The following is a 27250-nucleotide window of genomic DNA, read 5'->3' on the forward strand; positions in this document are numbered from 1 at the left end:
ATTTCTGAAGGGCAGGTAGGAGCATTTTTTATCTTTGGGTCCCACCCTCTAGTAGATTGCTTGGTACATAGTAGATGCTTATTGGGGTGTGTGAATGGATTGCTTGTACAGGTGTGTATGTTTGGAAAGTTCCCATAAGTGACTCAGAACAGGAGTGGCAACCGTTATATAGTGAGTGCCTTTCCCTGATGCCACTTTCCAAAAGGGGACACATTTCCACTTTTCAAAACTATTTACCAGGTAGAAAGAAGAAGGTGAACAGGTTGGCTGGTTCACTGGCCAATTTTAAGGGAACATGTTAGGAAGAAGGGTGGATAAACACATAGGAATCAGCATAAAGGTAGTTACCTCAGTGCCCCCGGCCGTGAGGAAGTGTGCGGATATGAGGAAGACAGGGTCCCCAGCGTCCTGAGAGCACTGCAACTCCACCACGGCTGTCTCCTGACACCCCTCCAGCCCCACCTGGAAAAGAGCTTGTTCTTTTATAAGCTGCATTCAGTAAATAACAAACCACACACACCATTTAAAAATACTGATTATAAAACGAATACGGGCTTATTTGGAAATACAATGTAAAAAAATAAAATAAACGTCACCTGAAATCATACTACAGAATCACTATTAATATTTTGGTATATTTCCCTCCTGTATTTTCACTATAAATGTATCTGTATATGTTTAAACAGTACCACTTTTCATACCTTCTTTATCATAGAGAGAATGTTATTTTCAAGTTACATTTTATTAAACTACCTAAAAAATACAAATGGAGCATCATTTTGAATGCTAAAACTAGTATGCATTTCTATGATGTTGGAGAAAAGTTTTTTGTTTTTCTTTTTAATCAAAAGTAATTGTAATTCAACAAGCTATAAATATTGGGCATCAAATCTACTCTTAAAATACAAAAATTGTCAATAACAGGGAGGAGGACCTTTACTTTTAATGTCATATTAATATTTTGTACTGTTTACATTTTTATTATGAGCATGTATTACTCTTACAATAAAAATGCTAAAAAAATTAAACATTAAATTTTAAATAATTTTCCTATTAAAAATCAACTCATACATTAAGGAATATTATTCAGGAGATGCACAATTTTTCAAACAATAAGGAAATTATCAAACAGGAAAAATAATCAGAAGACAGTCAAACAGTTATTTTTTTCCAAAATAGAAATCAGACTTACTTTTTCCAAGGTTTCGTATTTTGCAACTTCAAAATCTTGAGGAAAATAAGGAATTTCCACATTCTCCGTATTAACCCTGAAATATGTATAATTAAAATTTTAACATTGAAATCAACTTTTAGACTAAACAGAATTTTCATAAAATCCTTCTTGTAGCTTTCCTAATTCCATACAAAATGCATATAAGTGCCTAATGCCACCTCAGGTATTCTAAAGATAGTTAAAAGATCTTGTGGAATGAGCTGGATTCCTTCTTTACGTAATTCTAGAGCTCTGATGCTGAATACCATGAGTGTCTATGTTGGACAGCGAGGAAGGCATATAGAAGAAGCAGAGGCATACAAGAAACAGGTCATTGTGTTGGAGAAAACAGGTCCTCGTTTTCTCCAAACGGCCTGCGTTCATGCTGAGATGGACCCTCGGGTGCCAGGTCACCACAGACAGGCCCACACCTCTTTGAACTATAGTCAACTCCTTTTTAAAATAGAGCTGTCACACTTCTTGTAATCTGCACTTTTAATTTTGGTATTTGTTCTCTCTTTCAGCACTACTGTTAATGAATGAAATAAGATGAAATATGATGCCTTATGAATACGGCAACCTTGGGTATACTTTAAGAAGCCATGTATAACTTCAGACTCACTGTATTTTGGAAGATTGTTATTATTTCCATTTTTAAGAATATCAGGTAGAGAGTAAGAACTGTCTTCACTCTAAAGGCTCTTCAATAAGGTAACAGAGTGAGCAGACTGCCCAAATTTCATCTCCAGTGGTTTTCTTTTTTCAAATCAACAACACAATTATATTCAATCTTATACAATACTGAGAAGATAAAAATAATGATCACTACACTAGTTGAAGAAAGTCTTACATAAATAAAAACTCAATAAAGAGTTAGATCAATAAAGAGTTAAGCAAGATGAAACAATACAAAAATATTGATGTACTAATAGCATTTTAATACTGTGCTTGAGGTTTATAAAATATTTTGCAAACTTTGTCGAGGCTTAAAGATCAGAAGATTACTTAGTGAGTTCCACAGTGTTTTCCGTCTCTGTGGAACTGTCCAGGCATAGGTCATCTGTTTTCACTTCTAGAATCAAAACAAACAAAATATTTGTTTACTACCCTAAGACTTACTAAAATTGGTTAACAATAAATGCTGGAATTGCTACAACTCTTGAATATGGATCATATTTGCCATGCTATCTTGTTTTCTTTAAGGTGTCCGTAAATTAGCTAGAGTTATTGGCAATCTAAGGACAATACAAGTGGGAAAGGAGGAAGATAGATTAAAAGATGGTGAGAACATATCATTATAATTCTATTTAATAGGCATGTGAAAACTCTAATGTAATCTGTACTATTTGAAACTCGTTTTCAGGCAGACAATTTCGAATGGCATCCTTCTCTTCTGAAGATTACGGTGAACATAGTTATGAAATGAATTTCTCATACTACAGGATCAGGTTCCTATGTGAGGCTGCACAATTTCTGCTTCATATTTTTCTTACAGAGGAATAGTACAGCATTATTATATATAGGAATACCTCTCTGAATGCAAGGATTTCTTTCCAGTTTTAATTATGCTATCAAGATTTCAAAAGTCATCAGTGTATTTGTAGTAATTCTGAATCTGACTGTATAATTCTGGATGTTGAAAAATATTTTCAATACAAAAGGAGTTTATCATCCTGACTTTTTGTTTCAGCTACCATTTTATGAAGAAAGTCTGATGACAGCATTTCTGCACCATACCAAAAAACTAAGATGTCTACAATTTTTATAAATAATACAGTTGATATCATGCAAGAGTTTATCTAACATATATCATGTGCTTACTATAAGTGAATATTTAACAAAGCTGCTGGACTTTCAATGTGTCTCATGAGGAGTACACTTCTCTATGTCCAAAGGCTTTCTTCTTGGACAGATTCCAAAATAAAATCTGGGTTTATAAAGGAGATATGTTTCTTGTGGAGATATCATCTTTTGGAAAGAACTTCTTTAGCAAAATGCTGGTCATAAAATTTCCAGTCATTAAGTTGTGACAATGACTTTTTAACACAAATGTTCTTCTCCTTCCCAGTTAAAATTACACATCATGTTTTCTGACATTATCTGTGTTTTTTGTAGTCATTTTGAATCTGACCACACTAGAATGGATATTGAGAAATCTATTTCTGTTGCTAGTCTTTTGTCCTTCACTTTTTTGCTGCCCATTTTCTGAGGTAACAAAAAGCCTACTTATTTTTGTTGTATTTCTGGACCATCTTTTGTCTATAATACCTTTGAACAAACCAGAATTGTTACTATAGCACCAATAATACACGAAGTGTCTGGTGTGAGATACTTACCAGAACTGCTTGCCTCTGGACAAGGTGGTGTGCTGTCCGGTGACTTGTTAGGATCATAATTCCTTACGTCCAAGAGTCTCCTCTCTTTGATAGATTCCCATATAAAATCTGGGCTTGCAATATGGATGTGTTTCTTTTGGAGAGAGTTCAGTTGGTACTGGCTCAGAACATCAACATTGTCTATGATTATGTGTGTGCACTAAGAAAAAAGAATCAATTCATTATGCATTAGTAAAAATAAAATTCAAAGAAATCTGTATATGCAATTTTCACCCTTGAAGTCTTATTTAAAGGTAATTTGTAATAATTTTTCTCAGATTTCTAAAACTTATAAATAATACAATTTGTTACATAAAAGTTTATAAAATCAACAGTTTTTAAAGAGTATGGATGTACCCCAATTGACTAATCAATCTTAAAGTTTCTTTCCAAATTTTCACCCTGTACCCAATGCTGAGCTCAAGGTACACTGGTTTTTTTGTTTTGTCTTTGTACACTTGTTTTTTTCCTTAGGAGTGGGATAGAAGGTTCAAAGACTATTTATTATTATCTATTTTAATTTGTTAATTTGTAATTTTATTAACTTATAATAGCGTATGCACATTGTAGAATATCTGAAAAGGAATACAATACCGCCTGAGGCACCTGTTGTACCCTGTTCCTTGGGGACCCTCCAAGAGCTGTTCTATGTAGACAGGACACATACAAGCACACAGTCCCCTTTGAAGCCACAGATGGCAGCACACTAACACACGCTTCTGTCCTTGGCTTTTCCACTTGACAATTTATGTTGGAGATGATTCCTTCTCATTATGTATCCTGCTGTCTCCTTTGTTGCACATTTGTAACATTTATATACACTGGCAAAACAACTTCCAACAAGGCTGCACTCCGAGTATATGAGAATATCTAAAAATGGGAGGCCGGGGGCCGGCCAGTGGCTCAGGAGGTTGGAGCTCTGTGCTCTTAACTCAAAAGGCTGCCGGTTCGATTCCCACATGGGCCAGTGGGCTCTCTACCACAAGGTTGCCGGTTCAACTCCTCGAGTTCCCCAAGGGATGGTAGGCTGCGCCTCCTGCAACTAATAATAGCAACTGGAACTGGAGCTGAGCTGCGCCCTCCACAACTAAGACTGAAAGGACAACAACTTGACTTGGAAAAAAGTCCTGGAAGTACACGCTGTACACCGCACATTCTAACTTTTCTCCTTCAAGAGCAGGCTTGGCTGGTTGGAAATTATTTCTATTTATATCCCTGGCTGTGCTATAATAATATCAGATTCACAGGGCACATGGGATTGTCCTACAGCTCACAAAAATGGGAAAAGATGGGACTGGGTGATCTTCCTGCCTCTGCTTCTCTCTAGCCCAACTTCCCTGTTGGCAGTGTCACTTCTCCTGCCTTCGCTGACTTTCCTGCTGCCAATTTGCGGCTTACTCTTCCCACTGCGACCTCTGCTCCCTTCAATGAAAAAAAAAAAGAAAAGTCTTGTCCCCTGTCCCCAATAAAATCTTTTAAAAAAAAACACAAAATACAAAACAAAAAAAAAAATAAAAAAATAAAAATGGGAGACCAGGCTGGCATTCTCTATGTCCAGGGTAAACTGAGAGGCATAAATTATTCATCATCCACAGAAATGGTGAGACAGAAAAGCCGTACAAGGGAAGTGAATACAATTCTGCTGGAACTGGAGGCAAACAGGGGCCTTCCATTTCTGATACCCACAGGCAAACTACCAAATGCCAGAGATGCGCCCAGCATCCAGCTGGAGTTGAATCCGCATCGCAGGGCAGCCCGGGCTCCCTGCCAGCAAGCTCAGTTCAGGGCTGTGGTCCAGGAATGGGAGGCTGAGGCAGCCCCATCAGCCTACTGATACAGCGAAGAACAGAGGACCTGGGCAGGCTCTGCATTTGCAGGCCTGGGACCTACCGACTTCAAACTTCAGTGTTTACTTCTTGTGATGAGGTGGTTAAAAAAGAGGGTAGCCTTCATTATTTCCAAGATTTCTTCTCGCTGTGAAATTCTATATCTAAACTGTCAGACCTACAATTCATTTCAAGAGAGAGAAGGTAGCTTCCTTCCACCTTTAAGTAAACAAACAGTACAAAGATCAGTTTACACTGCATGTTTTTCTTTCTGTCCCCGATGATACAGGTGTCACTCCAGTGGTGACACACTGGTGACTGTATGGTGTGCTTTTTGCAAACACCGCACATTCTAACTTTTCTCCTTCAAGAGCAGGCTTGGCTGGTTGGAAATTATTTCTATTTATATCCCTGGCTGTGCTATAATAATATCAGATTCACAGGGCACATGGGATTGTCCTACAGCTCACAAAAATGGGAAAAGATGGGACTGGGTGATCTTCCTGCCTCTGCCTCTCTCTAGCCCAACTTCCCTGTTGGCAGTGTCACTTCTCCTGCTTTCGCTGACTTTCCTGCTGCCAATTTGCGGCTTACTCTTCCCACCGCGACCTCTGCTCCCTTCAATGACACAGTTCTCAGGAAATTTGCAAATACCTGGGGATTTAATAAAAAGGAAACATTTCCACCATTTTCCTTTATGTCAGTTTGCAGCTTTATCTTCTGTTGACGAGGTAAGTGCTTGACTTTCAAACAAAAGGTACAACTTGCAAAGACTCCCACCGTCATCCTGTAGGAAAAATAAGTTTCAAGTCATAGTTTTTAAGGATTCTCTTTTCAGTGAATATAAATGAGTGACTTTAGGATCGTTCTACATGCAAACTGTGGGAAAATTGGGTGTTTTTTTATTAAAAAGATGTTGAAATCATGTTATAATAACAGAAGTTGAATACTATCCAAGTTTGTAATGTGTGTGTTGATTTTAGAATCATTTCTAGCTTTATGGCTGATATTATGACACCCAAAAATCCTTTAGTGTAATACCCATAATACCCATCTTAATGAAAACATGACAGATTTCAGTTACAGATCAAGTGTGGTTTAAGCATACAAAAGCATTAATTTCTAAGTTACAAATTAACATTATATGATAGTGAAACCATGGATTTTTATATGTAAGTCTCCTGTAAATTCAAAGAAACTTGTAAGTTATGTGGGTTTCTGTTAAGCCATTCTAGAGATAAGTTGAACAATTAGTAAACAAATATACAACTTAAGTTTAAACGGGAAGATATATAGAGACACATTTGAAGTCATTTAATTTCTTTTACAATCCTACATATAGAAAAAGTTACTTCTAAAAAAATAAGCATATTTTGAATTGAAATAAATTTTATGTGTATCTTACAATAAAACTAATAAATGATGAGATACTGGGTTTACTTCACAATAGCTATTTGTCAGTTTTGGAAAACTGAAGTCATCTCTAACAGACTGCCCAAAGTCAGCTGGGGTTTGGTGAAAAGCGGTTCCTGGGTGTAACATTTGTTTAAGGAGAGTTAGTCAGCAGATTCCCTGCAGGCTCTAGGATGGCTGGGCACTGCCATTCTCCGAGGGTGCCTACCCAGCACAGTCCTGAGAATGCGATTGGGGGTCTGCATTCCTCCAGCCCCATCCTGAACGTCCAGTTTTCCCAGCTGAAGTCCCCCCTCTAATTCCTACCTGAGCAATGGTGCCCATTCCTCGGGGCCCTAAATGCCGTCTGTATGCAGACAACCCCCAGTTTAGGACAAAATGCCCACTGCTTCCCCAACACCCGTACCTCACACGTGGCAAGTTCCCAGTCTAGGCCTCCCCGTTTCCCTCTTGGCAGGTGGCTGCTGTGTCCAGCTGGCTGCTCAAGCCACTCGGTACTACCCTTATTTCTCCCCATTATCTCTGTCATCAGCATCTCCCATCACTGCTCCTAAATAAAGCCAGAAACTATTCACGTTCTCCATCTCCACTCCCACCCTTGCCCATGCTCCATCAGTAGAGTCCTGACTCCGCTCCCCACTTCTGCTCCTCTCTGTCTCTAATCTCTTCTCCACACTACTGCCTCAGTAACTTTTTTTTGGAAAATTGTATTTCAAATGAAATTCAAATTTCTTATGGTTCAAGGCCTGGCCTCTCTCCCCAGCTTCAGCCAGCACATCTCTCTCCCTGGCCACAGTGGCTTTTTCTTCAGGTTGGGGGAAAAAAAAACCTAAACTTGGTCCTCTGGGCCTTCACACATGCTGTTCCTTCTTGCTGGGCCTGTCCCCTACCTCCCACCTCAAACTTGTATATCCCATACAGGACCTAGTAGGATCTGTTCAACAAATGAACATATTAGGGGTTCACAATTTTTTTCTCATGAGATCTTAAAGAAAGATCTTAAAGTCCCATAATTTAACTCTGCCTTTCTATAGCATTAATATTTACTAATTTCATATGTGTTCACTGTTTTTTATACTCTAATTGATTCATAATTATCATTGTTTGTAGACGGGCAAGATGATGGTGAATACTGTGAAAGATATTAAAATGCACTACTTAGGTTAATCTAGCTGGCTCTTAATCTCTGACAGTTAAAAACAAACAACAAAAAAAGAAAACATTAACACTCTCTAATGAACCTTTAAGTTTTCAGGACAGTCTCTATGTACTGTATAGCTGCCTAAGCTGGACTAGGCAGGTTGATGCAGGCGTGGCTGCTGAGCTCCGCCCCCCAGATCTGTCCTTGGCCAGTTCTCAAGTCCTCGCTGACCTCGCCTTGAAAAAAAAAGTTTTCTAATAGAAATGTAATACGTGCTCACCTTAGAAAATATGGAAAATACGAAACTGTCTAACAGCAGCAAAACAATCTCAAAACGTAGGGGCCATGTTAATTAACATCGTTATATTTTTTCTTATGAGGTGTCTTTTACTGTAATAAATGTTTTTTTAATTTAAACATTCATCGTATTGTTTGATCGCACCTCATCAGGCTTTTTTCCAGGTATATGTACTGTAATGGACTATATTATTATCAAAATTGAAAGCATACTATATTCACAGTACCTATGCTGCCTTTTATGTCAGCATCTTATCATTAAATATTCTTAGAAAAAATTTTTAATAGAGGCTATCTTAGATATGCACCATACATGAACTATTTCTATATTATTGGACAATTAAATTATTTTTAAGTTTTGGTATCAAAAATGAAAGCTGAGGGCGGCCGGATGGCTCAGTTGGTTAGAGCGTGAGCTCTCAACAACAGGGTTGCCCGTTCAGTCCCCGCATGGGATGGTGGGCTGCGCCCCCTGCAACTAAGATTGAAAACGGCGACTGGACTTGGAGCTGACTGGTGCCCTCCACAACTAGATTGACGGACGACTGATGGGTCCTGGAAAAAAACACTGTTCCCCGATATTCCCCAATAAAAATTTTAGAAAACAAACATAAAACAAAGCTGGGATGTAGATCTTTAGATGTAAATCTTTGTTCGCAACTCCCATGACTGTCTTAGGAAACAGTCTTAAAGTCCTTAAAAGCTCTGAGTCAGAGTTTAAATAATTTTACTCTTACTAAATTATGTTACTTTTCAGTTTTAGCTTAAATTATATTACTTTTTAGTTTTTCTTGAATTTCCTGTTAGGAAATCACTATGTATTTGTCTTTCTAAAAATACCCCCCCCCATAAGTTAATCACTATGAAGAAAACTTAAATGCACCCACAGTGATGGAAATGCTCTAAACTAGATTGTGGCGATGGTGTACAACATGATAAATTTTTTAAAAATCTTTGAATCGTACAATTACTAAAATGGGTGGATTTAATGATATGTAAATTATACCTCAATAATGGTGCTTTTAAAAAAAGCACCTGTGATCCCTCCATCCAGAAATAACCACACTGTTGATATTTCTTTCTGAGATTATTCTTGCCTGTATCATATTTTACAAATTATTTTTATAAAAATATGTTATTCATTAATATTAATTTTATAGGCAGTTTCTCCTACCTAAGTTTTAAGACGAATTTTCCCATGTCACTAAATATTCTTTGGAATTATTTGTAGTGACTACATAAGCTTTGGGTCATTTAACTCTTCCTCAAGTCATCTGATATTTGGTTATTTAAAATTGTTCATTATGATAAATACACTTTGAGGAAAATGTTTGTCCCTGCATTTTTGGACAGTTCCCTGTCAGTTTCCTTAGAATAGGTGGCCAGAATGGAATCACTGGATTAAACAGCACAGATAAAATTTTAGCCTTTCTTTTGCATTATAATATACCTCACATAAAGTTTATCATTTTGACCACTTTTGAGTGTACAGCTCAGTGACATTAAGTACATTCATTATGTTGTGAAACCAGAGTGTAAACATTTAAAACATAAACCCCTGGCCCATCACCAGCAGCCGAGAAACTAACACTGTAGGACTTCTGAAATTTCAACTTATAGTTCCTACATGTTCTGTCTGGAGTCCCTCTTAGCTATCGTGTTTCCCCCAAAATAAAACCTAGTCGGACCGTCAGCTCTAACGGGTCTTTTGGAGCAAAAATTAATATAAGACCTGGTATTATATTATATTAGACCCAGTATTATATTATACCCAGTCTTATATTATGTAAGACCTGGTATTTTATATTATATTATATTATACTATATTATATTATATTATATTATACCTGGTCTTATGTTAAAATAAGACCAAGTCTTATATTAACTTTTGCTCCAAAAGACACATTAGAGCTGATGGTCCGGTTCGGTCTTATTTTCAGGGAAACACAGTAGCAGCTTCCTCACAGACATGGGCCACAAGTCAGCCTCTTCCTCCCTTCCAAGCTTTCTCCAAACACCCATCGGCTGCTTTTACCGGACCTTGTTCTGTCTGTGAGGTCTGTGATTCTTCCAGCCTTCAGGCATGGGGCCTAGGGATACAGCCCCAGCTCCTGGGAGACCTTCAGCTTCCCCCTCAAAAATTCTGGCCACTCTATCCAGAAACCGTGGGTGTAGTAGGGAGCTTCTCTGGAACCCTCCAGCTCTGATCCAGACAGGCCCCAAAGGGCCTCCCTGCCAACCCCAGCGGGCAGCTGTAGTCACTCACACATCCCTATAACCACTGGCTATTCTCTTTACATTGTCAGTTTCTCCAGGAAGGCAGATCCCTTGAGTAGAGCTCTGCCTTGTTGATCTCTATATCCCTAGAATATAGGGAACACACAGTAGGCATTCTATAATGCACTAGGCTTACTAAAAACTCACGCATCCATTAAAGCCTAGGATTACAGAAGAGCCTTCTGACACTATTTGGCATCCGCAATATCTCTAGTATGCCTATAGTAGAGACCAGAACCATAACTTTTCTACATCTTTTCTATTCTCATTTTATTCAGTATCTGGGGAATTTTAGTCTTTCCCATTATCTTCTACTTAATGAATCTCCAACCCCCACTCCTGTGCTGGAACGGCACACGTGTACTTCTACCCTGTTTTCTCGAACATAAGACCGGGTCTTATATTAATTTTTACTCCATTAGGGCTTATTTTCAGGGGGATGTCTTATTTTTTCATGTACAACAATCTACATTTATTCAAATACAGTCATTTCATCTTCTTCTGGAACATGGTCGTAACGTACTAAATGAGACCGTCTGGATGATGATCTTAACGGGCTTGTTTTGGGGGTAGGTCTTATTTTTGGGGAAATACAGTAACTACTTAGGAGCACTACCAGGAACTTCAAACTCAGGAACTCTTAAACTAAATTCTTTATCTTACCTTCCTGCCACCCCAATCCCAAACCCTACAAAAATTTGCTTCTTTCCAGCTCCCAGGAATTCCCCTCATTTCTCAGTTAAATGGCATCAATTCCACACCTCCCTAATGGGACTATTGAACCCCTGAAAAGAATGCCACCCACCCTCATGCTGCACCAACGCGGGTGACGTGTTAACAAGGCTCTGAGCACACAGACGGGACCTAGTAAGTGCTCACTGAATACACGATCCAGTCAGCGCACCGAAAAGACCCGAATCAATTTCTCCTGTTATCGTGCCACATTTTACAAGTTTTCATGTTTACAGACTTCCCAGAGTGGAAAGGATGAACACTGGGCAACGCCCTGTTTTTCTAGAACCTGAGATTTTACAACTCAGCACCCGCAGGAATTATTTAACTCATTTACACGTTTTCGACTTTGGACTTCAACACAACATTAAGCATTTCTGTCACGGTGTTCCCCATTACTAACGAGGTCAGGTGACATGCCCTGATTATTCACCAAAATCCTGGACTTTTTCGCAAAAGTTTGCTTTGAAACCTAACTTTCAGAGGACAGGCCGTTTGGCACGTCGGAAACGAGAAACACGGAGTCCTAGGACGATCTGCTCCTTTCCGGGAAACCCGGGCATGCGAGCCGGCGCCCCCGGCAGTCCCACCCACCCACGTCCCCTGCCCAAGAGCGTACGAAGGTGCACGCAGGAGCACCGAGGCCAACACCGGAGGATGACGCGCCTGGGTCAGCAAAGGCGCAGCGCCCCACCGAGCCCGCGACTCCCGCAGCACTGCCGGGCCCTGGGCCGGGACCCGCCTGGGCTCCACTGGCCTCCACTAAACGGCGCCCACGCACCTGCCAGAGGACCCGGCCTCTCCCGACGCCGTGCCTCCGGACTCCCGGCTCTCTGGCTCGAGGTGTCCGGCTCCAAGCGCTCCCGGTTCTGGGCGCTTCCGGGCTCGGTCTCTCTGGCTCAGGCGCTGACCTCGGGCGGAAGTCGGTGGGACGCCGCCTGCGCCCAGCCCCCGCCGTTTCCAGCCACGCCCTCCCCGCCTTCCGAAGGCTCCTGAAGCGGGTGTGGCAGGGTTTGGGCGGCCGCTGGGCCCGCTTTCTCTTTCTGCGTCAGCGCCAGGGGTAGGATGTTTTCGATGGGATTTGGCCAATGAGGGTGACTCCCAAGTTGGAGTTTGGAAAAATGTGGGTGGATGGTGCTGCTATTTAACTGAGAAATGTAGGGAATTCCTGGGAGCTGGAAAGAAGCAAAATTCCGGAGGGTTTCGGATTGGGGTGGCAGGAAGATAAGATAAAGAATTTAGTTTAGGACTTCCTGAGTTTGAAGTTCCTGGTAGTGATCCTAAGTAGTTAGAAGTACAAATGTGCCATTCTGGAAGGAGGGTTGTGGGGACAGAGCCCCAGAAAGTAGTTTACAGGCTCTTGGCCTCACGTGGAAAGGTGCTGGCTGGGGTGGTGGATGGCCATGGGCTGTGGCTGATTGGCCCTCGGCTCTGGTCGGTTAGCCTATTGGCCGCTGTTATAACTGCTGCAGCTAAGGAGGAGAGCCGAGGGCTGCCGAGGATTGCTGAGGAGCCGAGGAGAGCCAAAGAGAGTCGAGAGTGGAGAGTCGTTGGTGGGCGGCCAGTGGGCCCAGCCTCCAGTGAGACGATAGTGGTATGACTCCCCTACCCATGGCTCCGTGGGTGTTCCTTTTTGGCTTCACCATAGCCTGAGTTCTTGTGTGGGGAGCGGGAGCAGAGACCCCGCAGGCCGCCCCGCCTGAAAAATTGCATAGCGAGCAAGGTCCCCCGCCTGACAAGGGGTGAGGGTGGGTGGTGGTGGGGGGAGGAAGGGTTGGAGATTCATTAAGGAGAAGGTAATGGGAAAGACTAAAATTCCCCAGATACTGAATAAAATGAGAATAGAAAAGATGTAGAAAAATTATGGATCTGGACTCTACTACAGGCATACTGGAGATACATGCAGATACTGACATGGCAATAGAGCCAGTCACATGAATTTTTTGGTTTCCCAGTGCATATAAAAGTTGTGTCACACTATATTGTTAGATAAGACAAAGGTCTCAAGGTTTGGACAGTTACTACTAAATGCCATTCTTGTTAAATGTTCAAATGTAACACAGTATTTTGCAGAGGCAGCTGAAACTGGATGAATTTGACCTCAAACCAACCTCATAAGCTTAGCCAAGTTCAAAGAAGAAATCAACATGTAATTAATCTTCCAGGAGACAGAACTTTGGATGTGAATCTCATCTCCTTTACTTGCTGCAAGTAAATAAAATTACCTAATGACAGCCACATCTCGTTCTTGAATAGAACACTCCAATTGGTTAACCCCTTGAGTTCTGTAACAATACTGTAATCTATTAAAGTGTGTAACTGCATTCCGGCTAAACAAAAAAAAAAAATGTACATACCTTAATTTAAAAATACATTTGTGGGGTGGCTGGTTAGCTCAGTTGGTTAGAGCATGATGCTAATAACCTGGTTCAATCCCCGCATAGGCCACTGTGAGCTGTGCCCTCCTTTTAAAAAAGAAGTAAAAAAATAAAATATATATAAAAAATAAAAATACATTTGCTAAAAAATGTTTGTAAGTTTGTTAAAAAAAAAATTGCTAAAAAATTCTTACCATCATCCGAGCCTTAGGTGAGTGTAATCTTTTTGCTGGTGGAGGGTCTGCCTCGACATTGATGGCTGCTGACTGATAAGGGGGGTGTGTGCTGCAAGTTGGGGTGGTTGTGGCAATATCTTAAAATAAGACAACAATGAAGTTTGCCTCATGGATTGACTCTTCCTTTCACAAACAATTTATCTGTAGCATACGATGCTGTTTGATAGCTTTTTACCCACAGAACTTCTTTCAATGTTATGGCTGGCCTGATTTTCTAGCCAGACCGCTAAAACTTTCTCTATATCAGCAATAAGGCTGTCTCATTTTCTGATCATTCATGTGTTCACTGGAGTAGCACCTTTAATTTCCTTCAAGACCTTTCCCTTTGCACTCTCTACGTGGCTAACTATTTGGTGCAAGAGGCCTAGCTTTTGGCCTATCTTGGCTTCAACATGCCTTCCTCACTGAGCTTAATCATTTCTAGTTCTGATTTAAAGTGATAGATGTATAACTCTTCCTTTTACTTAAAACAACAACAACAACAACAACCATGGTCTCCCTATGTGTTGTCTAGAAGAAATTCACTTTAGGTCCAAAGACACAAATAGGTTCAAAGTGAAAGGATGTAAAAGAGACATTCCATGCAAATAGTAACCAAAAGACAGCAGGGAAGGCTATACTAATATCAGACAAAATAGATTTTAAATAAAAAATTGTTACAAGAGACAAAGAACATTATTTATATATATATATATATATATTATTTTTTTTTTTTTTTTTTTTTTAAGGGGAACAGGACTTTATTGGGGAACAGGGTGTACTTCCAGGACTTTTTTCCAAGTCAAGTTGTTGTCCTTTCAATCTTAGTTGTGGAGGGTTCTGTTCAGCTTCAAGTTGTTGTTCTTTTAGTTGCGGAGGGCGCAGCTCAGCTCCAGGTCCAGTTGCCGTTGCTAGTTGCAGGGGGCACAGCCCACCATCCCTGCGGCAGTCGAACCGGCAACCTTGTGGTTGAGAGGACGCACTCCAACCAACTGAGCCATCCGAGAGCTCAGCAGCAGCTCAGCTCAAGGTGCCGTGTTCAATTTTTTAGTTGCAGGGGGCGCTGCCCACCATCCCTTACAGGACTAGAGGAATTGAACTGGCAAACTTGTGGTTGAGAGCCCGCGCTCCAACCAACAACTGAGCCATCCGGGAGGCAGCTCAGCTCAAGGTGCCATGTTCAATCTTAGTTGCGGGGGGCAGAGCCCACCATCCCTTGCGGGACTCGAGGAATTGAACTGGCAACCTTGTGGTCGAGAGCCCACTGGCCCATGTGGGAATCGAACCGGCAGCCTTCGGAGTTAGGAGCACGGAGCTCTAACCGCCTGAGCCACCGGGCCGGCCCCAAGAAGAACATTATATTTTAATAAGAGTCAATACATCAAGAAGATAGAATAATTATAATTATAAATATATACACATCTAAAAAGAGAGCCCCAAAATATAAACAGCAGAAATTGACAGAATTGAAGGGAGACACAGTTCTACAATAATAATTGGAGACTTCAAAACCTAACTTTCAATATTTGATAGAACTAGAAAGATTAATAAGGAAGTAGACCATATAAATCATGGAGACTTAAAAGATATATACAGAACACTTCACACAACACCAGCTACTCTAGGATAGTCTGTAAAGTCTCAAAGCAATTTTCAGTAAATTCAAAATAATTGAAATCATACAGAGTACCTTCTCCAAACTCAATGGAGGGAAGCTAGAAATCAGTAACAGGAGAAAACCTGGTAAAATAGCAAATGTGTGGAAATTAAAACACATGTAAACATCCCATCGGTCAAAGAATTCATAAGTGTATTTAGAAAATACTTTGAAATGAATGAAAACAAAAACATGGCATGCAGGATGGCCGGATGACTCAGCTGGTCAGAGCACGAGCTCTCAACAAGGTTGCTGGTTCGGTTCAATTCCCGCATGGGATGCTGAGCTGTGCCCCGCCCCCCGTCCCCCGCAACTAAAGACTGAAAAACGGTGACTAGACTTGGAGCTGAGCTGCGCCCTCCACAACTAGATTGAAGGACAACGACTTGGAGCTGATGGGCCCTGGAGAGGCACACTGTTCCCCAATATTCCCCAATAAAATTAAAAAAAAATACTTATGGGGTGCAGTGATAGTGTTCAGAGGGAAATTTATAGCTGTAAATGCCTATATATATATTTTAAAAAGATCCTAAATCACAACCCAACTCTACACCTTAAAAAACTAGAAAAAGAGCAAATTAAACCCAAAGCCAGCAGAAAAAATGAAATAAAATAATGGTTACAGAGAGACATATAAAATAGAGAATAGAAAAACAGAATTAATGAAATCAAAGTTGGTTTCAGAAAATATAAACAAAATTGACAACATTTTAGCCAGACTAAGAAAAAAGAAGAGACTCAAATTATTAACATGTTGGCGTACGGATCACGAGAATCTTCGTTTTTTTCTGAGCCATGTGTTAAGGACAGATAACGAGAATTCTCGTTTTTACTGTTGACTCTTTTACTTTGCATATTTTATTTGTAGAATAATTATAGAATAATTTATTTGTAGAATCTATTATTTACAGAAAAATAATAAATGACATAGAAGCATTTACGCTTTAAAGAGAAGAGTGCATTTTAAAGTAGTTTCTTTTAAAAACCTGCCAGAACAGAGGGGTATGATGGATTTAAACCCCGCCGTACGCAACGTGTTAAAATCAGAATTGAAAGTGGGAACATTATTACTGATCTTACAGAAATAAAAAGGATTATAAGAGAATCTATGAACAACTGTTAAATCAATAAATTAGGTAACCTAGATGAAATGGAGAAATTCCTAGAAACACACAAACTACCACCACTTACTCAGGCATAAATAGAAAATCTGAATTGATCTATGACAACATATTGTTCAAATTGGTAATCAAAAACCACCCAACAAAGAAAAGTCCAGGATCAGGTGGCTTCAATGGTGAATTCTACCAAACATTCAAGGAATGTGCCTGACACAGAGGAATCACTAAGTATTTTAAGGAATGGGTAGTGGAACACATGTGAAAGTTTTTTAAACAGTTCTGTGCTTTGCAGTTTATGTATTTTTAGGATACAAAAATCACTGGTAATTTCCACAATTGTGGAAAGTAAATGTGCTGCCTAAAAAATGTTCAATATAGGGATGTATAAGGTGTTATAAAAAAATACACTGAATATTTAAATAAAAAATATTACGGGACTATGGGAACAGAGTCCCAGAGAGCAGTTTCCAGGCTCTCAGCCTCACGTGGAAAGGTGCTGGCTCAGTTATTAGATGGCCATCAACTGTAATAAGATGGTCATCCACTATGGCTGGGTGGCCATCAGTTATTGCCGGTTAGCCATTGGCCACTAATATAACTGCCATGGCTACACTAGGGGGTTGGTTGATTGGCAGACAAGTGGACAGTAGATTGCGGCTTCTGTTTCCTGTATCTCCAACCCAGACACCAGCAAGAATATAGTGGTATGAACCCCCTATACATGGCTCCGTTGGTGTTCCTTTTTGGCCTCACCATATACTGCATTCTTGTGCGGGGAGTGGGAGCTGAATCCCTGCATGACACATGCCACAGCGAGCAGGGTATTGTGCTGTCCAAAGCTCTCTGAAGGGCAGTGGAACAGTTTGTTCGTATGGACACTCAGTCTCGGGGAGCAGCGCCGGGAGTAGGAGAGGACGTGGATGGTTCTCTGACCAGCATAAAAAAAGCCATGCAGCTGCCGGAGAGCTGGACCCCGGTGGAGGAGTGGGAAGACGTGGACGGTTCTCCAACCAGAATAGGCCGGAGAAAGCGAAGGTCATTACTGCCGTGGGCTGGGAAGTGCTTATTGAGGCAACCCAGGTGCAGGACTTGTAGTCCCAGGAGGAAACACTTGCTGAGTCCTTGGTGGAGGATGCGGGTGAGGTCAAGGTCGTCCCTCACCCCCAGGTTGGGGAGGACTTGGAGCCCTCGCCCTGCGCAGAGAGCACTCATTGTGAGCCCAACGCACAGCCCTGGCGGATGACTGTGGACTATTGGGAATTGCCTTTCATCCCTGATTTGATGGACTGTTTGACTGTTTGCTTGGGAACGTTCCACCATGTAGTGGAACTGGCAGATGTTTGCTTCCTGTGTCTTGAGAATATGTAAGCACCTTGGTTGTGAGCCACTATTGTTCCAGCATGGTACCCTGAGAGCCCTGGCTGTGCCCAGGAAGTCTGGCTGTGCCCAGAAAGACTGGTACTACCCCAAAAACTCTGGATGTGCCCAGAAAGTAGGTGGACATCAAGGGATACCCCCTGGGACATTACTTGAACTGGACTGAAACTTTTTCTCGTGAGCTGGGTTCCTGATGCAGGGCTCCTCGCAGAAGACGCTTGTTGCATAGATTGTGAGGTGAGACCCTGGAAGGGTGGAGTGTGGGGACAAAGTCCCAGAGAGCAGTTTCCAGGCTCTGGGCCTCACGTGGAAAGGTGCTGGCTCTGTTATTAGAGATGGTCATCAGCTGTAATAAGATGTCCATCCGCTGTGGCTGGGTGGCCATGAGCTGTTGCTGGTTAACCATTGGCCCCTAGTATAACTGCCATGGCTATGCTGGGAGGTTGGTTGGTTGGTTGGTTGGCAGAGAAGCGGATGGCAGATTGCGGCTTCTGCTTCCTGTATCTCCAACCCAGCCACCAGCGAGAATACAGTGGTATGAACCCCCTATTCATGGCTCCATTGGTGTTCCTTTTTGGCCTCACCGTATCCTGCGTTCTTATGCAGGGAGCAGGAGCTGAGTCCCTGCATTACAAAGACACATTGCCCTTAACCCTCCTAAAAATACTACGCCTTGCTTCGAACACAGTTATCCCCTCATTCTTGCTACTTTCTGAAGCAGTTCTGGAAGTCCTCTTTCGTGAGTGTCTTTAGTTGCACTGTCATGGCTGCCTCAATGTCCTGAATCATTTTGACTTTGGGGAAGAGCCAGAAGTCGCATGGTGCCAGATCTGGTGAATAAGGTAGATGAAGACAAACTGTAATTTTTTTTTTTTTTTTAAGATTTTATTGGAGAAGGGGAACAGGACTTTATTGGGGAACAGTGTGTACTTCCAGGACTTTTTTCCAAGTGAAGTTATTGTCCTTTCAGTCTTAGTTGTGGAGGGTGCAGCTCAGCTCCAGGTCCAGTCGCCATTGCTAGTTGCAGGGGGCACAGCCCACCATCCCTTGCGGGAGTTGAACCGTCAATCTTGTGGTTGAGAGGACTCACTCCAACTAACTGAGCCATCTGGGAGCTCAGCGGCAGCTCAGCTCAAGGTGCCCTGTTCAATCTTAGTTGCAGGGGGCACTGCCCACCATCCCTTGCAGGACTCGAGGAGTTGAACCAGCAACCGTGTGGTTGAGAGTCCACTGGCCCATGTGGGAATCGAACCAGCAGCCTTCGGAGTTAGGAGCATGGAGCTCTAACTGCGTGAGCCACCGGGCCAGCCCTGTAATGTTTTTATTTGACAGAAATTTCCATACCAGAAGTGATGTGTGACACAGAGCCTTTCCACTGTAATCAAAAAATATGGTGACTGCTGCTGCAAAGTGCCATCCAACAGAAAGGCAGGGATCTTCAATATGGAAACTGATGCGTCGAACCTTAGTAACAATGTGTGACAAGTTTCATCTTGTTTGGTACAGTCAGTCTAGTGTGAGCTACAGTTGAGAGAAGGTATCTTTTTTGTTTTAAATTAAAGTTTATTGGGGTGTTTTAAAATGTGCCATAAATCATCCTACATCATGACAACGCTCTGTGTCATACATTGCTTCTGGTATACGGCAATGTCTGTCAAATGAAAACATTATAGTGTGTCCTCATCTGCCTTATTCACTGGATCTGGCACTGTGCAACTTCCCCAAAGTCAAAATTATTCAGGACATTGAGACAGCCACGACAGCACCACTAAAGACATTCATGAAAGAGGACTTCCAGAACTGTTCCAGAAAGTGGCAAGTATGATGGGATAACTGTGCTTGAAGCGAGAGGGAGTATTTTGAGGGGGATTAATGACAATGTGTCTTTTACAATAAGAATTTTTGTTTTATTTAAACAATCACTATATCGTTTGATCACACCTCATAAAGTACAACATAGGGAATATAGTCAATAATTGTAATAACTAGGTATGCTGTCAGGTGGGTACTAGACTTATCAGGGGGATCAGTTCACAAATTATATAATGTCTAATAACTATACTGTACACCTGAAACTAATATAATATTGTATGTCAGCTGTAATTGAAAAAAATCAAAAGAAAAATGCAAAACCTATAGTATGCTTCAAGAGTTGAGACAATTACATAACAATCTCAATTACTGTTATTTTAAAAAAGAAAGTAAAAATACAGGTGTGACAACTATCATCATATTGCTGTGCTGTGATCACAGCAAAGATTCAGGCTAGAATTCTCCTTTCTATTCAACATTATTGCTTAGACATTCTAGAATGAAGTGGATGTGATAATCCCTTCGTTGTTTAGACTCACAGGTTCCCATGAACTTTTGCTGCAGGTCCAATGCACCAGCAATAGTTCTATCTATATTGAAATTGCAAGATTTTCTTTTTTAAAGATGTCTTTTAGTATCCAACATTGTTAAAAACTTCTGTACTGAGCTAAAATTCTAGAAATCTGAGATTTGGGGCCTTGGTGAAGAACTCTCTTCCCCACAGGTGAAGTGGGCTGTGAGTTTTCTTGCCTTTGCCGAGTCCTGGGACTTGCATGTCTGTGTTATCTCCCTGTCCTGCTAGAGTCACCCTTTCTGGTCTGAATGATATAGGCATGGGGATTGTCCTTCAGCCAGGCCTGCAATTCTGTCCTCTCTTGACAGAGCAATCACTGATATCACTAGTCCAGCAATGAAAAATTCTCAACAATTAGAACAACTTTCATCCCAGATCAACAGCATTAAAATATTATTACCAAATAATTTGAGAATAACATAGTATTATTTTGTATATTGCAAAACCTGTGGAGCTGGGCTTTGGCAGACAAAGTGAGTTCATCAACCCCTCAAGTGATGATAAAGATGAAAGCATCCTGGTGGATATTTATGGTACAGATTGTGGTGATGGTTTCATGGGTGAATACTTATTTCCAAACTCATCAAGTAATATACATTAAATATTACTTTGTAAATTTCTTTGTGTCAATCATACCTCAATAAAGTGGCTTAAAAAATGAAAACACCTCCTAGTCATTAAATTTTTACTACATGGTATGTATTATGCTAAGTTTTTTTGTTTTGTTTTTCTTTTCAGCCCAGCACCCTAATTCCCGTGAAGTGTGGTGTCCAGAGCTCTGGCTTGGGAGTGGGGCAGGGGCCATGGAGACTGGTCTGCCCCAACTGTGGTATGGCTGGAAGGCTATGCTGTTTTTACGTATATTTTTTCTTTTAATCTTCTTGAGAATCCATTGAGGTATTATCATTCCCACTTTGCAGATGAGAAGACTGAGTTTCTAAGACGTGGAGCACTGAAGACTACAAAGCTCTTTGTAAGGTAAGATTTGATCCCAGGCCTGCTTGACTCCAAAGCACGGGCTCTTAACCATTACATTATAGTGCCCTCCTGCCTATGATGACACAAAGGATTTTATCAGAATGGATAGTTTGTGGTTAAAACCTCTGCAGGAGAGTCTGGTCTGATTTTCCTCTACAGCAATACTTGAAGATGCAACAAGAATAGGAGCAGCTGATGAGGTTGGACCTTTCCTGGTCTGGCAGAATAGAGGATGGAAGTTCCTCCTCTCTACCCCCTCCACTTTGTAATGGATTTTGAGGACCCTTCAGGTTTAATGGGCAGTTTTGAGAATTACCTGGGCTACAGGGTAACACACCTATTAGAACCTTAATTTAACAACCAATTAAGACTTGAGTGAGGTAAAAGACCCATTTACTCTACCAACAAGCAAACGTGGTAGTATGAAGTATGTTAAAAAAGAAAAAAGAGAAATATAGGCACAAAAAGTGAGGATGTTATTATCTTAAAAGATACATATTTTAAGAAAAATGATCAGTCTTTTTGGGGATGCTTTCAAGCCAAAGGACTATCATAAACGAAGATGATTTGGGTCCTTGTAAGGCATCTTAATTAGCTGTGACCTTGAAAGGCTTGGGCTTTGGTTTCCTCACCCACAGTGAAAATTAAAAGAATAAACAAAACCAAAACCTCGATTTAGGAAAGAGGAGCTATTTTTGAAGTAGATAGCAATTTTTTTTTTGGGGGGGGGCAAATTTCTGTGAAAGCGTTTTGTAATTATCTTTAACCAGTGGTAGTTTGTTTCAGCTATAATTCCGGTTGTTATACATGGTACTTCACTTGACTAAAAACTTGACCCGCCTTATTGTTATTTAACAGACACGAAGCCCGGGCATGCGCACTATGGTGCAGGACCGCGTCTGCATGTACGCAGCGCTCTGTGGTGGCAATCAGCTGAACACTGAATTTTGCACTTTCAGTATTCAAAATAAATACTTTTAATAAGTAATGTGACACAATGCCAAACCAAGCATTAGCCATACGAGAAAAGCGGTGACTACTTTGGAAGTGAATTCTCTCCTGGTTACCTTTGCCTTATGAAATAGTGTGGCCCAATGCCCTTTGTTTCTCCTTTACTAAGTTACACCCAGCCAAAGCGGAAACAAAGACAAAAAGCGAAAACCGCCCAAATACAATGACCGTGAAAGAAAGAACCCTTCCCCCTCAGTCTCTAAAACGGTCGGTCTCTAGATGCTTAGTTCTCTCTCCGCGTTCCCGGAACTTCCTATCCGCTGCGGCGCTCTCCTAGTTTTCAAAGGGGAGGGGTTCCGCTTTACCCCAAAAGTTCACTCTAGGAACCGTTTTTGTCCTTCCCGCCCTGCTGTGCCCCAAGCGGAGGATGCCTTGCCTGGAGTCCCCTAGGTAACGTCCTCGCTGTGACTTCGCTGGGAGTGGTAGTTTGCGAGGGTCGGGCGGTCCCTGCGCGCAAGCCCAGAGCGGACCGGTGGGCACTACATTTCCCAGGAGCCCTCGCTTCAGGGGCGGAGCTCCGGCCGGAGGCGGTGATTGTGGCGGCTCTTTCGTAAAGGCGGCGGCGACTCCAACTCTGGTTTGAGTGGACTGAGAGACCAGAGGACTGCAGATCGGTAATTCCTGGGCAAATCGAGCGGGGTAGCTGGAGTGTTCGCCGCCCTGCACCTGAGAGGGCCGGCGGGGCGCCGGAGAAACGGCTTCGGGCCTCAGAGCGGGCGCGGTGGGCGCCGGGCGACGTCCGGCGGTGGCCAACGGGTTCCAGGTTAACGGGGTTTTGTGGGGAGTCTGCGTTTCTCACCGCCGAGATTTTGGCCATACTTTCCGTTGCTGTTGAGAAGCGCAGGGGACGCAGGCTGCTCGAGAAGTGAGTGTAAAGTTGCTTTGCTTTCTGTCATCCGGTAAGGGCCGGTCTCCTTAACCCTGGTCAGGAGCTTGTCTTTAAAGCTGTGCTATGGAGTCGTTGCTTTTAAGGAAGTGCATTTTGGGGGACCGATAAGTCACCTCTCAGACCAACTAGTTACTTCCTCATGGTCAGAGGATAGCTTTGAATTAACTGCTTGTGCCCACTTTGCCCCCTCATGATGCGGAGACCCCAACTGCTTTAAAGAATGCTTTCGTAGCACTATGGAGGTTTCAAAGCTGTTGGTTTGTTTCAGAGATTTTCTTTTTTTTAAAAAAAGATTTTATTGGGGAAGGGGAACAGGACTTTATTGGGGAACAGTGTGTACTTCCAGGACGTTTTTCCAAGTCAAGTTGTTGTCCTTTCAATCTTAGTTGTGGAGGGTGCCGTTCAGCTTCAAGTTGTTGTCCTTTCAGTCCAGATCCAGTCGCCATTGCTAGTTGCAGGGGGCACAGCCCACCATCCCCTGCGGGAGTCGAACCCGGTAACCTTGTGGCTGAGAGGATGTGCTCCGACCAACTGAGCCATCTGGGAGCTCAGGGGCAGCTCAGCTCAAGGTGCCGTGTTCAATCTTAGTTGCAGGGGGCGCTGCCCACCATCTCTTGGGGGACTCGAGGAATTGAACTGACAACCTTGTGGTTGAGAGCCCGCTGGTCCATGTGGGAATCGAACCGTCAGCCTTTGGAGTTAGGAGCGTGGAGCTCTAACCGCCTGAGCCACCAGGCCAGCCCCCAAAAGAGATTTTTATATAGGGAAAATCTGAGTCCACATACTGTTATAATTCTTTCTAGGCATTCTGCTATATATGCTCCCTTTACCAAGGTCTTAGTATCAGTAATAAGTAACAGATTAAGGTGAAACAACATTTTTATACTTCACGCTGACAGTAAATATACTTTGCAAATCATAGTCATGAAATTGAAATGAAGGAATAGAGGGGTTTTTGTTTGTTTTGTTTTTTTAAGTGTCCAAGTGCTGCATCAATAGCGGCACTTACACCTGTCAATCTAGTAGGGAACTTTTCTAGATTTTGATGTTGTAAAATGTCCTTGTAGCTTGTCTACTTTCTAAATTTGGTTTCAAAAATTTCCTGCTAAGGTTATTTAAATTTAACCAAGGTTATTTGGTTGATTTTGTTAAAAAGTTGTTACCTTTATAGATAGGCTTCCAACTCAAAAATAATTAGAAGTAGTTTGCTTAGAACTGATTTTTAAAAATTATTAAAGAATAACCAATATCCAGTAAAGTACCCTAATCTCACGTGTACAGCTCAAATGTGTACACCAGTGTAATCACCACCCAGATAAAGAGCACTGTCTATGATCCCCGAAGGCAAAGCCCCTTCCCAGTCAATAATACCACCCCCAGCTCCCTAGATAATCATAATTCTGACTTCGGTATCTATAGATTTATTTTGCCTATTCTTGAACTTCATATTAAATGGAAACATACAGTATGTGTGTTTCAACATTACTCATCCATGTTTTTGCCTATAGCAGCAGTTTTATGTTTTTTTTTAAATTCCTGAATAGCTGGGGTTCTTAATGTGTATCAGTGAGGAAACAAATCACACTTCCATTTTTGTCTTTGGTTATTGAATAGTTTACAGGCATTCCTTTTGTTCCTAGAAAAGTCTTCAGTGGGAGTTCACAGTACGGTAAGCCTTTGTAAAACTCTTCCACAGCTCAACCAGGGCATTAAGTTCATTGTCTTCTACCGTGTTTCCCTGAAAATAAGACCTGGTCGGACATCAACTCTAATGTGTCTTTTGGAGCAAAAATTAATATAAGATCCGGTCTTATTTTACTATATGACCGGATCTAATATAATATAATATAATATAATATAATATAATATAATATGATACCAGGTCTTATATTAATTTTTGCTCCAAAAGACACATTAGAGCTGATGGTCCGGCTAGGTCTTATTTTTGGGGAAACACGGTATTTCTTTCAACAGTTCTATAAACTGGTGATGCATAGCATGTACACATAACAGCTGGGACCATGACAGATATAGGATCTGCTTCAGAAAACAGAGCACAAGGATTTTCAGCGTGTGTTGTGCAGTGCAGTGATGCAAACCAGGGAAACAGAATTGTCTTGCTTTGAAAGTCCAAAAAATCCAGAGCTTTGACCTAATAAAATGACACCATCTGCCTTTTAGTTCTTTATGCACATTAGCAATATTTCAAGTGTTCAATAGCCGTGTGACTAGTGGCTGCCATACTGGACAGCACAGGTCTATGTAATTGTACTTTTTTGTCTTCAGTTAACTATATCTTGGATGTATATTCAGTACTTCAATATCAGCACTTCATGAACTTACTTATTCTCTTTACTAGTTGCCTAACATGCATACCATGATTAGCTGGTCCCATGTTAACAGACATTTGAGTTAATTTCAGTTTATTACAAAGGTGAACTTATACCAATATAGCACAAAATGCCTAGATGTGAAATTACTGAGTCAAAGTTTCTGTGCATGTACAGTTTGGATAGATGTAGTCAAATTCCCCTCCTAAAGGTTGTACCAGTTTACATTCCTGAGTAACAGTTTATGAAACAGTTCCCTTTTACCACACTGGGTGTTACCAAGAGTCGTCTTTGCTAACCGAGTATGTGAAAAATGGTGTGTTGTTTTTGTTTTAGTTTCTATTGAATTGATTGAGGATGAGCATATTTTAATGTTTGGGCATCTGTATTTCTTTTTCTGTTTGTCTTTTGTGTATTTATGTCTTTTAGACACTAACTAGGTATGAAGCTAAATACAGTTTCCTTTTGGTTATCTGTATTTTGTTGTATTATATTGATAAAGTCCAGAATTCTGTCTGAAAAATAGTGTGAGATGTCACTCCACTTTGGTGTTTCTCATCAAACTAGATTTCTCATCTCAAAGACATGGCTATAGCAGTTCTTTCTCCCGTCTCCATCCTTATCAGCCTACAAATATGTTTTTATTTCTTATATCTTAAAAAAAAAATCTCTCTGCACTTTGCTTCCCTGTGTAATTTCCTTCTTTTTATAGCAAAACTGGACAGAGTTAGCTATTCTCATTGTCTCCAATTTCTTCTTCTTTCATGTATCCCCTCCATTCAAGCTCTTGCCCCTCCTCCCCAAGATGCTCTCATTGAAGTTAAGACCTTTGCTTTGCTAAATTCTAAGGTTAGTTCTCAGTTCTCCTCGTCTGTCATCTGTTAACAGCATTAACACAGCCCTTTATTCCTTGAAACACTTTCTTCACTTGGTTTCAAAGACACTACACTTTTTACATCATTTTCTTTTTTTGGCTACCCTCAATCCCTTAGTGATCTCATCTGATGTGTTTAGATACCATTTGTATGCTGAGGAGACCCACATTTGTGCTTTACAGCCTTGGCCTCGGCTATGAATTACATTCTTGGAAGTCCAGCTGCCTACATGATGTCTCTACTAGGATGTCTGATAGGCATCTTAAAATGTCCTAAATTCAACTCTTGATCTCACACTCCCCCAAACCTGTTTCACCCCCAGTTTTCCCCATTTCAGTTAATGGCAACTCTCTTCTTCCAGTTGCTCAGCCAGAAAATTTTAAGGAATAAAGGGGAGGATCCTAGTGACCTTTGAGGTTTTACAGACAGTAAAGGAGGGTTATATAGTTAGGTTATATAGTCTGATCATATGAGGTTCAAAACTGGGTGCTTTTTATGGTGGAGGGAGGGAGAATAGCCAAGAAACAAAAAAGAACAAGAAGGAAAACACATATTCTACTTTCAGGATCAGTGGTACAGGGTATGGGCTGCAGAGGAAGAAGTGTTCTTGGGAAGATGAGAGAGGAGGTTAAGGATAATAGAGAATTTGCTGGTGATGGACAGTGAGTGTGTTGGCACTGGGGATGCTTGGGAGACAGAATTAGGCATGTGCGTGGAGATTAAGAGAGAGGGTAGCTTGGGAGCCAGGCCTTCTTATGG

General features: G+C 41.3%; 3 protein-coding genes and 1 long non-coding RNA gene across 6 annotated transcripts in view; 3 read left to right on the forward strand and 1 right to left on the reverse strand.

The window, feature by feature from the left end:
- PARP4 (poly(ADP-ribose) polymerase family member 4) overlaps window positions 1–12186 on the reverse strand; it is a 76124-nt gene extending 63938 nt beyond the window's left edge. Inside the window, 6 exon segments of the mRNA XM_019749611.3 lie at window positions 349–462; window positions 1193–1268; window positions 2219–2285; window positions 3550–3748; window positions 6069–6201; window positions 12056–12186. Coding sequence (XP_019605170.3) covers window positions 349–462; window positions 1193–1268; window positions 2219–2285; window positions 3550–3748; window positions 6069–6200 — 588 coding nt within the window. The 5' untranslated portion in view covers window position 6201; window positions 12056–12186.
- LOC141571255 (uncharacterized) lies at window positions 11051–13508 on the forward strand. Its single transcript, XM_074331508.2, has 4 exons — window positions 11051–11056; window positions 11805–12334; window positions 12718–12868; window positions 13348–13508. Exons 1-4 carry the CDS (start codon window positions 11051–11053, stop codon window positions 13390–13392), a joined length of 732 nt encoding a protein of 243 aa, XP_074187609.1. The 3' UTR covers window positions 13393–13508.
- Window positions 13509–14696: 1188 nt separating this feature from the next.
- Window positions 14697–21519, forward strand: LOC148755067 (uncharacterized). Its single transcript, XR_016019188.1, has 3 exons — window positions 14697–18259; window positions 21147–21237; window positions 21329–21519. It is a non-coding gene; the product is annotated as an uncharacterized LOC148755067 (long non-coding RNA).
- Window positions 21520–22901: 1382 nt separating this feature from the next.
- The window catches only part of CPAP (centrosome assembly and centriole elongation protein), a 43642-nt gene continuing 39293 nt past the window's right edge, over window positions 22902–27250 (forward strand). For 2 of the 3 annotated variants that reach the window (XR_016019167.1, XM_074330105.1), the window contains exon 1: window positions 22902–23011. The gene's annotated coding sequence lies outside the window, so the exon portion shown is untranslated. The other variant, XM_074330106.2, reaches the window with a different exon arrangement.

The sequence above is a fragment of the Rhinolophus sinicus genome, chromosome 16 (assembly GCF_057876585.1).
Source record: "Rhinolophus sinicus isolate RSI-liver-muscle chromosome 16, RSI-T2T, whole genome shotgun sequence".
Taxonomy (NCBI): Eukaryota; Metazoa; Chordata; class Mammalia; order Chiroptera; family Rhinolophidae; genus Rhinolophus; species Rhinolophus sinicus.

Bases quoted from the DNA above. Each gene is read 5' to 3' on its own strand.
- LOC141571255 (XM_074331508.2), top strand. The intron at 12,335-12,717 runs GTAGGATGTTTT...CTGGTCGGTTAG, and splicing joins TTTCTGCGTCAGCGCCAGGG to CCTATTGGCCGCTGTTATAA. The intron at 12,869-13,347 runs GTATGACTCCCC...AGTATTTTGCAG, and splicing joins CCTCCAGTGAGACGATAGTG to AGGCAGCTGAAACTGGATGA.